The following is a 15,824-nucleotide window of genomic DNA, read 5'->3' as shown; positions in this document are numbered from 1 at the left end:
GAGTGGGGGGGAAGGGGGGAGGCTGGGAAGGGAGGTGAAGGGTAAACAAAGGAGGAGGCTGCAATGCTTGGTAAGAAATGTATGCATTATCTTGCCCATGTAATTGTAACCCCTCTGCACAGTATGTTCACAAATAAAATAAAATAAAAAAACTAAAAATAAAGAAGTAAAAAAATGATTATCTCAGAAAATATTTATTAAGTACTGAGTAAACCCTCAAATTATGCCACAGTATTCAATTTTGATCAGATAAGAAGGGCTATTGGATGTATAGAACGCAGGATGGATAGGAATGTATATTCCCACGGAAGGAGAGAACTAATTTTGGACAAAGAGGCAGATTTTGCTGTTGGGACAGGTCAGTTCTTTAGCGATGAGACATGTAGATTGATCTGAGGAGGAATACTTGACAGTGAGAAAAATGATGAAATCCTTCCCGAGGGAGCTCTAGGTAAAGGAATGATCCCATCTCTTTAGAACTGTGTTGTCATGGTGACAGATAAAAATGGACCACAGTGAAGACTTGTCAGATTCTCATCCAGTTCAAGTCTTTACTATATCCCAGGACCTCAGGCTCACAAGTTGTCTTGAGTTTTACAATACTCTTCTTAATTTGCAAAGACTTTGAGATGCCTCCAGAATGATAAAAACCAGGCACTTGTCTGGGAAGCATAGCAGTACACATTATTTTGAGCCCTGGTTTACAACTCACAGTGTTGACAGCCTTTGCTTCAGACTGCAGTAAGGACTTAACTTCAAGATCCTTCAGAACAGTGACAGCCTTTTTTGCTTCCATCTCCCTTAACAGACTGACATCATTATAGGTATTATGGAGATTGCAAGCTGAGTGTTCTACATTTGCAGTCCAGAAGATGAGTTCTGTCTTAAAACAAGGATGGAAGGACTCAGCATTCAGCTGATACAAAAATTTCTAAAGAAACCATAAAATTCTACCTGATTTCATTTTAGATATTTAAAAAAGTGACTAGGCTACCATGCTCTGTATGCCAGCCTTTCATGAAAAGGAACCATTGATACTAGCAATTGCTCATATCTGGGTCATGTGGAGGTTGTAGGAGTTGTTAAAGAGTCATACAGGGGGTGGGGGGGGGCTGGGAAGGTGGCTCAGTGGTAGAGTGCTTGCCTTGCATGCATGAGGCCCTGGGTTCGATTCCTGAGTACCACATAAGCAAAAAGAAAAAAGCCGGAAGTGGCGCTGTGGCTCAAGTGGTAGAGTGCTAGCCTTGAGCTGAAGAGCTGAAGGACAGCACCCAGGCCCAGAGTTCAGGCCCCACGACCGGACCACCACCACCCCCAAAAAAAGTCATACAGAGTACATAATAAACAAATTATAAACAGTATACTAATCCTGTAGCTCAATCTGGAGTCTCTTGTCATCCAAGTTTCTTTCCTTCTTCTTTCTTTCCCTCCCCAATTCCCTGTGATGTCTCAACTTTTCTGTTAAGCAGAGCAAATTAGTTCTCCTTTTTCTAACCCCTAAACTATTATCTATCTTTTTAGGTGCTTAGAAGACAAAGGAATCATTGCATTAAAAGGACTATGATTATAAATGGTAGCAAAATAGTTGACAATACAGTTAATGTGTCAGATTATTTCTTATAGAATGGTTGCATATCTATTACTTAACCAGAGGGATGGTGTCAATTTCCACCTGTTTACCTTGCTGATATTTTCCTCTTTCTTTTACACTGGCAAGCTCACCTCCTTACAAAGCCGGTAGGTACTGGAGTTTCTCCTTGTTGTTTTCTTAAAAAATTGGTGGCAGTGTTTTCTGTTGCTCTCAACTATGACCTGTACATGTCAGGTCAGTGCATTGATTCATTACAAACAGTGATCTAATTCTCACTCCTGCTTGAACAGTGGATAGAAAGTTATTCTAAGTCACCAATACATCTGGCTTTTAATTTCTGCACCAACTCTTGGCCAATCTGAAGGCCTTTTGTAAATCTTTTCCTCCTATCCAGGCCAATATCACAAGTGAAAATATCATTCTCAGAGAGCAGTGTAGGCAGAAGACAAAGGGGGACTGTTGACTCACAGAGAGACTTGATGCATTCATTGTTTAGGCCTCATTTCCTAGAGAAGATGCTGATAAATCTAGAATTGGGAAAGGTTTATAGCTATAGAAATGTCAGGCAGCTGTAAACTCCAGATTTTCTTTATCCTTTTCTTCACTGCTTCTTGGACATTTCATGACTCATTTGCATTTATTGAAATTTTTGGCACCCCCAGGAGAAAGTTAAGTACTAGGTCATGCTAAAGTTTCTCATTTATTTGTGGATTCCAATGTTCCAAGCCTGGGCTGTAGCCCAGTGGTAGAGTACTTGTGTTTCATACAGGAGGCTCTGGTTTGATGTCCAGGGTCAGACACACACACACACACACACACACACACACTTGCTTTTGTTGTTGTTGTTGTTGGTCATGGGGCTTGAACTCAGGGTAGTTCAGGGTCGTGTTCCTGAGCTCTTTTGCTCAAGGCTAGAGCTCTACCACTTTGAGCCACTGCTCGACTTCCAGTTTTCTGGTGGTTAATCGGAGATAAGAGTCTCAGGGACTTTCCTGACCAGGCTGACTTTGAATCATATCTCAGCCTCCTGAGTAGCTAGCATTTTAGGCATGAACCATAGGCACCAGGCCAAAATACTGTTTTCTATTTAGAACACTTACTGAGTCATTTGCTATGCATTTTGTTAGGTATATAAGTACTATACAATACTTGCACATGAAAATATTTTAGTCAGACATAGTGGCCCATGCTTGTCATTCTAGCATCTTTCATTTTCTCACCTAAAAGGAGATTATTTGGTGCATCTTGACAAAGATATGTATGTATGTATGTATTATGTATATATATATGTATATATATATATATATATATATATATATAAATTTATTTATTTGCCAGGCTCCAGGCCCATGCTTGCTGGGCTGGCTTGGCTGGCAGTCTATCATATAAGCCATGCCTTCAGTGTGACTTTCTATTGGTTATTGTTAGGAGATAGGGCCTCGAGGATACTTCTGCTGGGTCTTGCCTCAAATCTTGAAGATCAGCTTTCTGAATAAGTAGGATTATATGGATGAGCGATCAGTGCTTGGCTTAAGTATTCTTTTAAAAAAAAACTTGTGATATTGTCACAAGGCCATATGACCTTTTGTGGTTTTGATTGTAGATTTGAGTTAACTGTTTTTTATAGATCAATGGGCTGCTTTACCCTTACAAGGAATTTCAGTGGACTGCATTGCACCATGTTCAACAGAACCTCATGTATCTGTTTCTCTTATAATGTTTTACTTGAACAAATTTCATGAAGGTGGGGACTATGGAATCTTCAGTCCTTAGCACAGTGCGTGGCACACAAGGCATCAAAAACATTTGTTCCATTGAACCATTTGAGAATGGACAGTACAGAATTAAGTATTTCTTGAAAGAACCTGCCATAAATAAGAACATATGTCCCAGTATTACAGTGCATAAGGTATTTTTGATGTATATAGTTAGCTAATTCCCACTTTCTTTCCATACTTGTTACAAATTTTCACTCTGAGTTAAGGATCAAGAGGGTGAAAAGTGCTGTCTTAGATGAAAATCTGTCCCATTGAGATCAGCCTGACAGGCAAACCAGAGGTTCAAAGTCTATTTTTTTCTAAACTGGAAACTTGACAGTTTTTCATGGCTCTGTTTTCATCTTTATTTCTTTCTTCTTCCCTTTTTCACTTTATTTATCTTCCTTATTTTATTTATAAAATTTTACTTTCTTCTAAAAGTTCAAGTAATTCCACATTTATTAAAATTCTAAAGCAGACCATTTAGCTTCACAGAATCACATGATTACCTGCTTAATAATATAATCATGAATACTTCTTTAAGTCAAAAAAGGGTTTTAAGGCATCAGGTCTATACCAGCATAGGATTTCATATTATGTCCCTGTTTTTCATCAGAAGTTGATGTAACAAATAGCCAAATGGAATAACATTTCTGTATCTCTGATAGAACAGTTAAATAGTTATTAAATGAATTATATTAGTGTTTGCTATTCAAGAACCCAATAATAAAGTACTTGAAAAGATAAATTATATGTGATAAAAAATTTTAACTTGTCTTCTTTTTTATTGTAAAAATAGTGTACAGAGGGGTTACAGTTACATGAGTAAGATAATGAGCACATTACCTATTGAACATTGTTACTTCCTCCTTTGTTTTTCCCCTACCATCCCTTCCCTCCCCATATCCCTAATTCCCTCTTCCCACCTCCCCCCCAAGTTGTAAAGTTCATTTTCAACATAGTGTCTTGTATATCTCATTGTTACAATGGGTAAACCTATATCCTTATTTCAGCATTTTATTATTTCCCTTCCCCTCCCCAAATTAGAAAAATGTATATACAAGATTCAGGGCATCGACATCAAATACAGTGAAAACAGGGGTTGTCTTCTTTTTTGAATTATCATCTTTTATCAGATATTGAAAACTACATAGTTATGGCATTGGCCATTACATTTCTAGATTTCCAGGTTGTATTAACCTCTTCAATTGCTTCCTACTAGCTGTTTTATTGATCATTAATACTCTTCCAGATGGTGACTAGGGAAGCATACTAAAATTCTGATAATTTTATTTGTTTTATTTATTTGATTTCTATATAACTAGTAGCAGAACACTGCATTCACCTAGGTTAGACTTAAAAATCTATGCCTGTTGCTTTGGGAAACACAGCATCTAAATTGCTTTGCTTTGGAAAATTTAATATCTAAATTAAAGGTGCATTGATAATAATTTTAATGGTAGATACTACAGATGCTGACTAATTTGCTAAATGCCATGCCTTTTTTTTATATGTTAAAACTACTCCTCAATAACCCTTTGGGATTACTCCTTCCCTTATCATGTTGATGAGTGCATAGATAGGTTAAGGAATTTATTTTATGTTATACAAGTAGTAGGTGGTGGAAATAAATTGAATATGTAGTTTAACTGTTGGCTAGTGTGACTTCAAACCTTGGACAGACTTATCCTGACAGAAGACAAATGTTCTTCATTAGTTAAATATGTTCATTAGAATATTAATTTATGATTCAATGAAATACTTCAAAAAGTGGTTGTGGGCCCAGTGTCAGTGGCTCACATCTGTAATTTAGCTACTCTGGAAGCTGAGATATGAGGATCGCAGTTTTAAGCCAGCACAGGCAAAAAAGTCCCTATGAGACTATCTCCAATAAATTACTCAAAAAAGCTGGAAGTGGCACTGTGGCTCAATTGGTAGAGGGTTTGATTTGAGTACAAAGAGGCTCAAGGACAATGTCCAGGCCCTGAGTTCAAACCTCAGGACTGGAAAAAAAAAAGTGGGTGTAGGGTAGTGGCATAACTGGCCTACTTAAATATTAGTATTAATAAAAGTCAGCATAGCTACATTATATGAACATTTATATTTTGTGAAGGCAACTTGACACATTTAGCACTTTGGCCGTTGATAGTGAGAAAAATTATTTAAATGGAGGCAGTTAGATTTAATGAAAGGAAATGTCATTACTGGAGGCTTTACCTAATTTAAAACATACATAAGAGAGGAGAATTAATTTTCCATGCAAATGACAAAGAAGGAAAGTATTATTTTGTCAGTAGAAGTGGCACCACTGTGAGCTATAGAAAAATATATCTTCTAATTCACTTAGTTCTACAGTTTTATAAAAGTGTGTCTTTGAACATAAAAAATTTAAAAACTCTGATATTACAAATGTTACCACATGTCATAGCTGAAGATCAAAATAGCTCAATAGCTATGTATATATGACCATATAAAATGATACTAATTGAAATGAACTCCAGGATATGGAAACAAGAGGTCTTTTCTTTTGTTGTTGACCTTGTTGTCATCTATGTACTATATCAAGTTCTTTCTTTTTATTTATTTATTTTTCTCCTCTTCCCTCTGGTTTATCCTTGGTAGTCACTGTTTTTGATTCTTGTACCTTGAATCTTGTGTATATGTTTATCTGATTTGGGAGGAAAAGGGAATAGCAAAATGGTGAAACAGGGACAAAGGCTGAACCAGTGCAACAATGATACTAAACACGAGATGGGAAATAAAATTTACAACTTCCGGGGCTGGGGAAAAGTGGGGGAAGAGGGCAGAGGGGGGTAGAGGTGGGGAGGGATAGTGGAAAAAAAAGGAGTGGGCAACAATGTTCAACAAAAAGTACTCGTTGCCTTACTCAGTTACTCATGTAACTGTAACCCTCTGTACAGCACCTTTACAACAAAATAAAATAAAAAAAAATTTAAAAGGAATGTATTTAAGATTCACAATTAAATGAAAGCACTGACGAGATTAGCAAATGTTGATAACTATAAGTTTGGCAATGGGTACATGGGCTGTTATATACTTCTTTGAGTTTGCATAAATCTACTTAAAACTTTTTTAATATATATTTTTATTGTAAAGATACTGTACAGAGGAGTTACAGTTACATGAGTAAGGTAATAGGTACATTTCCTATTGAGCATTCTTACCCCCTCCGTTGTTTTTCCCTACTATCCCTTCTCTCCCCACCTCCCCAACTCCTCCCTTCCCCATCCCAAGTTGTAAAGCTCCTTTTCAACATAGTGTCTTGTACATCTCCTTGCTACAATGGGTCAACCTTACAACTTTTTAAAATGTAAGAAAAACAAATGTTGCCACTTGAGAATTTCTGGATATTCTTATTCTTCAACCTGCAGTTTTATAAACTGTTACTGTAATGTGATGAGTGCTTTCAAATTCACCCAGTCCATTTGTGTAGAGGATTTAGTCTTTTAAGAGACATGATTACGATTTCTTTCCTCCCTGCATGTCTTTCATAGTGGAAAATACTCTGTCCTAAAAAATGCAAAGTAACTGTTTAATCTATCCTTAGCCACAGAAACTGAAATCTACTAAGATGCTAGAAAAATTACTGTACAAAACTTACAGAAAATCATTTTGTCTTTCTCCAAAACATCATTCTTTTCTTTATGTGCCAATTTTAGAACTGAGCTTCCCACTTAAGATACAATTGAGCTGGAAGATAATGGGCATTGCTGATAACCAATACAACAATAAATGTTACTTCTTTTCTCCCACAAATTCCTTTTTTTTTTTTTTCTTTGCCAGTCCTGGATCTTGAACTCAGGGCCTGGGCACTGTCCCTGAACTTCTTTTGTTCAAGGCTAGCACTCTACTACTTGAGCCACAGTGCCACTTCTGGCTTTTTTTGTTTATGTGGTACTGAGGAATTGAGCCCAGGGCATCATGCATGCTTGACAATCACTGTACCACTGAGCCACATTCCCAGCCCCCACATCCTATGATCCCTCACATGACTAACAGGAAGATAATCCTAATATAACAGATTTGTCTAGGCTTATGAATTGGGGTTGGGGTTGGTTGAGTAACTCAGTTCTGGTCTCATATGACATATAAAAACAAGTCTTTTAAGGGGCTCTTGGAAATATTTACTGGATTCTTAGAAAGTCAGTGAAAGTTCCTTCTTTCTAAGCATGATTTTTTGGGCTTCTATGGGATCCCAATGGCTGCCATGTGCTGTCATTCCTCCAAGTATGTCAACATCAAGAATGGAGGAGATAGCTGGGGATGTAACTCAGCAGGTGAGTGCTTGTTTAGCATGAACAAGACTCTGGGATTGTTCCTAAAATAATGAATAAATAGAGAAGAGAAGAGATGGATGAACCATAGAAACTTGAAGACATTTGTCAATTTCTTAAGTCTCTTAATCTCTTTTACTTAGTCAACTCGGGTAACTTTAACACAATTTGAAAGACTAGGTGGATCAAAGAGCCAAAATTTCTCACAGTTCTGGAGCCTATGATGTTCAAGTTCAAGATGTTGCTGGATGACTGGGTTCCTGGTGAAGGCTTTCTTCCTCGCATATAGCTGCCTGCCTTCTTGATATGTCCTCAATGGCTTTTGGTGTGTGAGCCTTACAAAGAGTGCTCTTCCTTTGTAAGGCTATTTATGCATTTGGATTTAGATCTCATCTACAACATCATGTAATCTTAACTATTCCTAAAAGTTCTATCCACATTTTATCCCTAAAATGCCACACTGGAATTAGAGCTTTATGATGGTTCATTTTTATTTTCAACTTGATTAGATTGAAAGCTGCCAAAGAGATTAGTAAAGCATATTTTTGAGTATGTCTGTGAGGGTATTTTTAGAGAGGATTAAGACCTGTCCTGAATGTGGGCAACACTATCCAATAGGCTGGGGGCCCAGGCAGAAAAGGAAAATTAGGAAAAAGCAATCACATTCTACTTCCTAGTTGTCATGAGGCAAGCCAGGTTCCACCATATACTTTTGCTGCCATATTCCTCTGCCTCTCAGCAGACTCTGAGCAATAAAGCACTGGCTATGAAGCAAAACTTCTGACTCCTATAAGCCAAAATCAATCCTTATTCCTTTTATGCTCTTCTCTCAGGTATCTATTCCAGTGGCAAAATACTTAATAACTCAATCTTCAGATATGAATTTGCAGCTGATACAATTCAGTATATAGCAGATAATATGACCCATGTCCTGTTGTTACTTAAACAAGTTTATTTTTTCTGTTATGACCCAAGTCCTGTTTTTACTTAAACAAGTTTATTTTTCCTGTTACATACAGCTGGATATACCCCAAATCAATATTTCTTATGAAGCAATTCATAGGAGATAATGTCTATTTCATGGCTTATAATTTGAGAAGAGGTAGGGCTATTTTCCATTCTCTAGAACAAAGCATTTGTAGAGTTAAAATGATTAGTCTATTGCTGTGATTGGGCATTTCATGAACTGCTGTAAATATATGTGGTATCATGTTAACATAAACAGTTCAGCCCTTAGGGAGTTTTAAGTTATAAAAGAAACATTTTTTTAAGATCATGTGCTCTGATAGAAAAACCACACTGCAGCCCAGTTCTATCATTATAAAGTTCTGGCAAGTCAAGAGACATTAGCTGGTGATTTTATCAAGAAATGCTTCTAACTAACAGCTTGATGAATCCATCACTGTGCCATAAAATCCTGTAACAATTTCAGGCAACAATTCCTTTGGAGAATTCAGTCATTTTAAATCATTATGGCTTACTCATGGAAAGCAGTATCTCACAGATCACCACAGTCCTACAAATAAGAATACCCTCTACTTTTTTTTTTGCCTGAAATAAGTGAGTTATATTTTTTTCTTTCAATTGAAATTTAGTTTTTAGGACTATCTTGAGCAAAAGAAGGTGAAGTATAGATGTTATCACATTGGAGGAAAGTTCTCCTGAAATATTTTGCCTTGCATTTTAATTACTGTCTGTACAGAGTAATTTACCCTTTTTCCCTCTAAATGAAACCTAAACAGCAAAATTATATTGGAGTAAATAATTTCTTACTTTAGTATATTTTACCTTTTATTTCTAGCCAGAGAGGTGAAAGATCATCACTTATCAAACTTACAAAAATAAATAAACCAAATAAACAAAAATCGAGTTCCATCAAGCATGGATGATGAATGATACATTTGCATATACAATGACCCCTATTAAAGCAATCGAACACGGACCATTTTGAAATCTTAAACCCATTGACATTATTTTCATGAACTCAGTAATATGAACCATGTGGTGAATGATTTCTGAAAAACTGCTGGTTTCACTGTGTATTTTATGACTGGGCAAATGAGACATTAAATTTTATCCCCTGTGGCTTGGAGTTAAATGCTTGCTCTGTTCAGAATGGTAACACTCAATTACACAGCATTTTTCATGATCTACACCCACCATTGTTACTGTATTTAAGGCAAATAATGGGGGTACTGACCTATATTGCGCTTCTTATTATCAACGGAGATGAAGCGTACGCAGGGATTACTGGTGATGTACTTCCCACCCCAAGGGACATCAATCTTCGTGCCAGCTTCATAAAAGAGGCCCAGGGCATAGCGAGAGGAGTAACTCACGGACTCTAGTTGCTGCCTTTGGCATTCACTAATGACTGCAAAAGAAAAAACAAAGGGCATCAAACTTGAAAATCATCTTTTCTTTCAGCACACCAAATACAGTGTTTCCTTAAACCAGTTATTTCCACCAAACTTCATCTTACTGAGTATTGTTTTTGCAAGGTAATATAAAATAGCCTCAGTTCTAACTTATTTTCAGAATGATTACTAATGTCGGAGGAGCTATTTTTTATAAGGTGAAGGCTTAGACTTGTTTGATTGGCTATCAAAGTGAAACCTGGCTAAGTGACTTTCCTGGACTGATCCTATTTCTGGACCTTGATCCTTGGACTGTCTGGAAATACATATATTTGGTGTACTGACCACCTACTATGTGACATAGTATTTCACTCTATCATCACAACATGTCCACGAGGTAGAGTATTATTTCTATGTTACAAGCTAGGATACTGTGTTCCACCTATTGTGACTTTTTAAATATTCTCATGTCATATAATGTTGGTTTTTTTTTGGCCAGTGGATTGTAATAGATCCTTCAGCAAAAGGATCACACCATGGTCATTTTTGTGATAGACACTTTCCTACTCACTAATAGCACAAGGATAGAACTATAAAAGGACAGAAAGGTAAATACAGCTATGCACTGTGTTGATATGATTAATCCATGTACTGAATGTCTAAGCAGTAATGAAAAAAGAAATTGCACAGACTTGGGGTCAATCTTGACTCTGCCACTTACTAGCTATGTAATGTTGATTAAGCTACTTAATCACTCTGAATATAGTTTTTTTTGTCTATAACTGACAATAATCAGACAGTCTGCATTATTGTGTTGTGAGGATGAGAAAATGATGCATAGCATGGTGCTTGGTTCATAACAAATGTTCATTAAATAGCAACTTTTTCTATAATAGACAAACATGTTTAGGAAAATGAGACAGATTACAACCTGGAATAGAAAAGAAGAAAATGACCCAATGCTTAAATTCTCATCTCTACCCCGACCCCTGAAATGTCTCAGGGGCTGTTTACTCTGAGAGTAGGTCACAGTTCTATTTTGGAGTTCAGGCAAGTGAGTTCAAATATGGAACATACAAATGATTTTCATTTAATTAGTGACCTGAAAGAGTAAGGGATAAACAGATCTCAATAATGGGAAAAAACTTTACTTAAATCTTTGCAAATGATTTTAAGTGTAGAGAGAGGCAGGAAAGTATATTCAATAAGTTATATAAGCACAGTAACCATTCTATTACCACCTCAAATACATTTAGGTTGTAATTAACAAATATTTTAGAACCAGGGTCTCACTTAATTTTCACCAAAGCCCTGCCAAGATAGGTATTTAATCATCCTCACTTCATATCTCCAGGTTAGTTAACTTGCCCTGGGTTCCACAGTGCCTATGATGAGGAGTCATGGAGAAATGTTCATTACCTCACAGTTGCCCCTGCTAATCTTAGTTTCAAAGTGGACTCAAACATTGCTTTATTCTCTGACATTAATACGTATCTTGAATATACAAGTAAAAGTCATTGTTCCCTTTAACCATCATTTTCTGCCTTTCAAAAAGGTTTAACTACTCAATGAATGCATGCTCTTCTGACATTAATGTCATTATAATCAACGAATTTGGGGTTTTATTTTCATTATTAAAGTTTTGTTTGCCAAGTTATGGTTTGGTGTTAGGTTTATTATTCTTTGGGAATAGGTAAGAGACAAAGACATTAGCAATTAAAATTAAGTTCACACCACTAATTTTCCCATTTTTAAAGTTAACAACCAGCCAAATAAAAGCTAACAAAACAAACAAGCAAATAAACATACCAAGTGCCTGTGGCTCATGCCTGTAATACTAGCTACTCAGGAAGCAGAGAACTGAGGATTGTGGTTTGAAGCCAGCCCAGGAATGTCCATGAGATTCTTATCTCCAATTAATCACAGAAAAATCTGGAAGTGGTGTTGTGGCTCCCAGTGGTAGAGTGATAGACTTGAACAAAAGCATCTCAGGCAGGGCCAAGCTCAGGGTTCCCCAGGACTGGCCAAAAAAAAAAAAATCAGCTAAATACAACTGTGTTTAGTGAATGATCTAGAAAGAGAAAAGAGCCTCAGGTTTTATTTTTAAAGCCAAACTAAGGGACCAATCAGATTGATCACCAAATTGGACCTTCACCTATCCCCATCAATATTTGTGCATTTAGCTAATTTTTAGCCAGAATGTCCAGTGGTAATTCTCATTGGACAGCTCTTTGAAAAGGTAATAAGCACCTTTATAGAAAGAACAATTAATCTCTAAACATCTTTCTTTGGAGGCGAATAGCTACAATGGATGCTGAGAACAGGAAGGTGAGATTTCTGACAGAAACAATCTCAAGAGTTAGGCCATATTTAAAGTTTGTTATTGTTATAGTAGCAAGACCTAGCAATATGGTCTCGTATGGTATGAAAAAGGTCTTTATGCAGAATGATGCAGGAACTAGTCTTAGATCCCCAACACATATACTGGTAAGCAAAATAATTTTACTATCACATATTCGCAAAGCATGTTTAACTCACAATGGGCTTATTAAAAATACCTAATTCCAATATAATAAAACTTTACCTGAATGTCACCCTCATTTGATTCTGAAACAATGGGGTTATGTAATCTCAGTAATTATAGTATATATTTACATATCACATAATGCCTGCAATTATGTATTATGTGTTATATATGTATGTGTGATATACACATATATACATGAATTATAAAACACATGTTTATGTGTTATGGTGAAAGTAAAGATTGAAAACTGGAACAAATCAAATAGTTTATATTCATAATTCCAGTAACCAGGAGAATTGTTCCCATTTCATTCTTCTTGTGTATATGTCCTGTGTGTATGTGCATGAGTGTGTCTATGTGTATGTAGATATTGTTAAATAACAATATATTCATTTATATTGAGCTCTGGAAGGAGGCACAGCAAAATACCAAATGGAGTCAAACAGGACAATTTTCTGAAAAAACAAGGAATTCAAAGAAATGAATCAAATGGGACTCAGTCAGGATGACAGGGTCCCCTCTGCCTGAACTCACATAAGGAAACTAGCCTGAAGAACCCTGATGTTAGTTAATATTCTTTCTGCATTCTATTAATAGTTTCTTTGTCGCTGCTCAAGCGGCTTTGGTAAGTATATAAAATGTATTGTGAAAAGTATTTGATTCTCTGGGGCATATATTTAATACTGGAATTTGTTTGAATACATTCAATATTAGTGGCAAGTGCCAAATGATTATACCAATTCATGCCTCTTACAAGGTATATGAAAGTTCAGTTGCTCTCACACCATTGTCAACATTTGCTACTATCTGCTTTTCTTCTTCCTTCTATCTGCCTTTATAATTTGAAGTGTCATGGTATCATTATGTTGTAGTTTTCATTTTTATTCCTCAATGATGAATATTTGGGAAATTTTTCTATCTTCATCATTTGGGTATCTTTTTATCATTACCTATTCAAGTCGTTGCTCATTTTCTTTTGAAATGTCTGGTTTTTTTAATTGTCAAAGAAGGAATTCTTCATTAATTTTCGATATAAATCATATGGATAAATGGAACGTATTTTTTTTCTCTCCTCAGGAGCTTCTACCCTCCTTTGTTTTCAGAGTTAGCATATCCTGCCTCCTTAGAGGAGTAGCCAAGTGCGTCAGTCTCATAAAAGTTAGCATACATTGATTGTATAAAGGTTTCATTGTAGTGATTTCATACTTGTATGAAAATCCTCTGAATTGCTCTTATCTTCCTCCCTTTAAATAATGTTACCAGGTTTCATTAATTTATTTTCATATATACACATAAACTACCTTGATCATATGCATTCCCTCTTCAACGTTCCCCTCCCAATGGTTCCAACCTCCAGTTTTGTCATTTATTTTTCTTAAGGTCTAGAAAGATGAATATTGTTCTCATATAGAGCTTGCAGTTAATTTGCAGGAAATTTGTTTTTTTGTTGTCCTCAAGCTATTATGCATGTTTCTGTGTTTAGACCTTTATTGATATTTCTAATTATTTCCTTAAGATACAAAACTATATATAAATATAATTTTATTATTTTTAAGTAGTCCAATTATTCACTGTTCAATTGATACCATTTTTGTGTCCCATTTAATAGCCTATGAAAATTCTCTTTTAGGCACATAGTGTTTTGTATTTTCTTTATGGTTATGAAAGCTTTACTGACTTCTCTACAATGGGGTTCTGAATATTATTTTGAAGACCAGGATGACATATGACATTGGCTTAGAAAGGTTGTGCAAGGGAAAGAGATCAATGGAAAGGCATGTGCAACATTATTTGTTATCTGCTCTTACTTAAATAATAACATTGAAATTACAATTAAAATAAGACACTACATTGAAAGTAACTGGAAAGACCTTTGTATGGCCAGGATCCAGATATACTTATACTACAAAGTCAATGGACATCTATATATTTGTTTATACTTATACATGTATATATACATATATATATATACATATATACACACAGTTACATCATTCTTTTAGAAAATTTTTTAGGTACATGAAAATATGAAAAAAAAATCAAAGGGAATGCTACTACACTGTTGGTGGAAGTGTAAACTTGTTCAACCATTCTGGAAAGCAGTATGGAGGTTCTTCATAGAGCTAAACATAGAGCTCCCCTGTAACCCAGCAGGCCCACTCCTGGGCATTTACCCAAATGACCACAAACAAGCTACCAGCACAACTATGTTCACTGCAGCATTATTTACCATAGGTAAAGATATGGAACCAACCCAGATGCCCATCAGTAGATGAATGCATCAAGAGCATGTGGTATATATACACAATAGAGTTCTATACTTCCATCAGAAAGAATGACATTGCCTCATTTTAAGGAAATGGAGACTGGGTATATTAAGCAAAGCAAGCCAGGTCCAAAGAAATGTTGGTTGCATGGTTTCCCTCATTTGTACTATTTAGAATATGTTTATGATATTCTTAGCAGGGAATCACAATAGCCCAATCGCTAAGTGCATAAGACCATAAATAATGAAGCATATCAAAATGGACGCCAAGAATTGGAAACAAGAGGTTCTTATTATGTCCTGTATACAGTTATTTCTATTTTTTTCTTTCTGTTTTAGTTTTCTATACTCTCCTTGTCTTATAAGCTTATCTGATCTGTGGAAGGGAAAGGGAATCACAGAAACAGCAGGACAAAGGATGCAACAATAATAATCACTGGACACTATGTTAGAAATGAACTTTACAACTTGAGGGGGAGGAGAGTGGGGAGTGGTAAGCCAGAGAACATGGGAGAGGGGTAAGAGTGTTTAAAAAATGTACTCATTACCTTACTTATGTAACTGTAACACCCCCCCTCTTCATCCCCTTTACAATAAATTAAAAAGAAAAATATATTCTTATTATCCAGAGAAACAAGTAATACTTTGATAAGAAATATCAAAATGTTTTTTTCTCTAAATAGGATTATGATCATATTATATATATAATTTTGCATAGAAAATTTTTACTGACTGTATGACAGATAAAACCTCACTTTTAAACACAAAACCTTCATAAAATCTGATGAAACATGAGGTGCAATTTGTTTAATTGTTTCATTCATGTTAGAAATTTGTTTCTTTTTGTTGTTGTCTTCGGGCTATTACTGCATATTTTTTTGTTTAGACCTTTATCTATGTTTCTAATTATTTACTTAAAATAGAGTATTACAAGTAAAGGTATTTTTTTATTGTGAAAATACTGTACAGAAGGGTTACAATTACATGGGCAAGATAATGAGTACATTTCTTATCAAGCATTGTAGCCTCCT

General features: G+C 35.7%; 1 protein-coding gene across 4 annotated transcripts in view; it reads right to left on the bottom strand.

Annotated features, from left to right (window-relative positions):
- The window catches only part of Rnls (renalase, FAD-dependent amine oxidase), a 245,973-nt gene that overhangs the window by 51,428 nt on the left and 178,721 nt on the right, over window positions 1-15,824 (bottom strand). For all 4 annotated transcript variants that reach the window (XM_013017111.1, XM_013017110.1, XM_013017113.1 and 1 more), the window contains exon 5: window positions 9,844-10,017. In XM_013017111.1, coding sequence (XP_012872565.1) covers window positions 9,844-10,017 — 174 coding nt within the window. The remainder of the gene's footprint in view (window positions 1-9,843; window positions 10,018-15,824) is intronic.

The sequence above is a fragment of the Dipodomys ordii genome, unplaced genomic scaffold (genome assembly GCF_000151885.1).
Source record: "Dipodomys ordii isolate 6190 unplaced genomic scaffold, Dord_2.0 Scaffold34, whole genome shotgun sequence".
Lineage (NCBI taxonomy): Eukaryota > Metazoa > Chordata > Mammalia > Rodentia > Heteromyidae > Dipodomys > Dipodomys ordii.
This window is presented reverse-complemented; position numbering and strand designations above follow the sequence as displayed.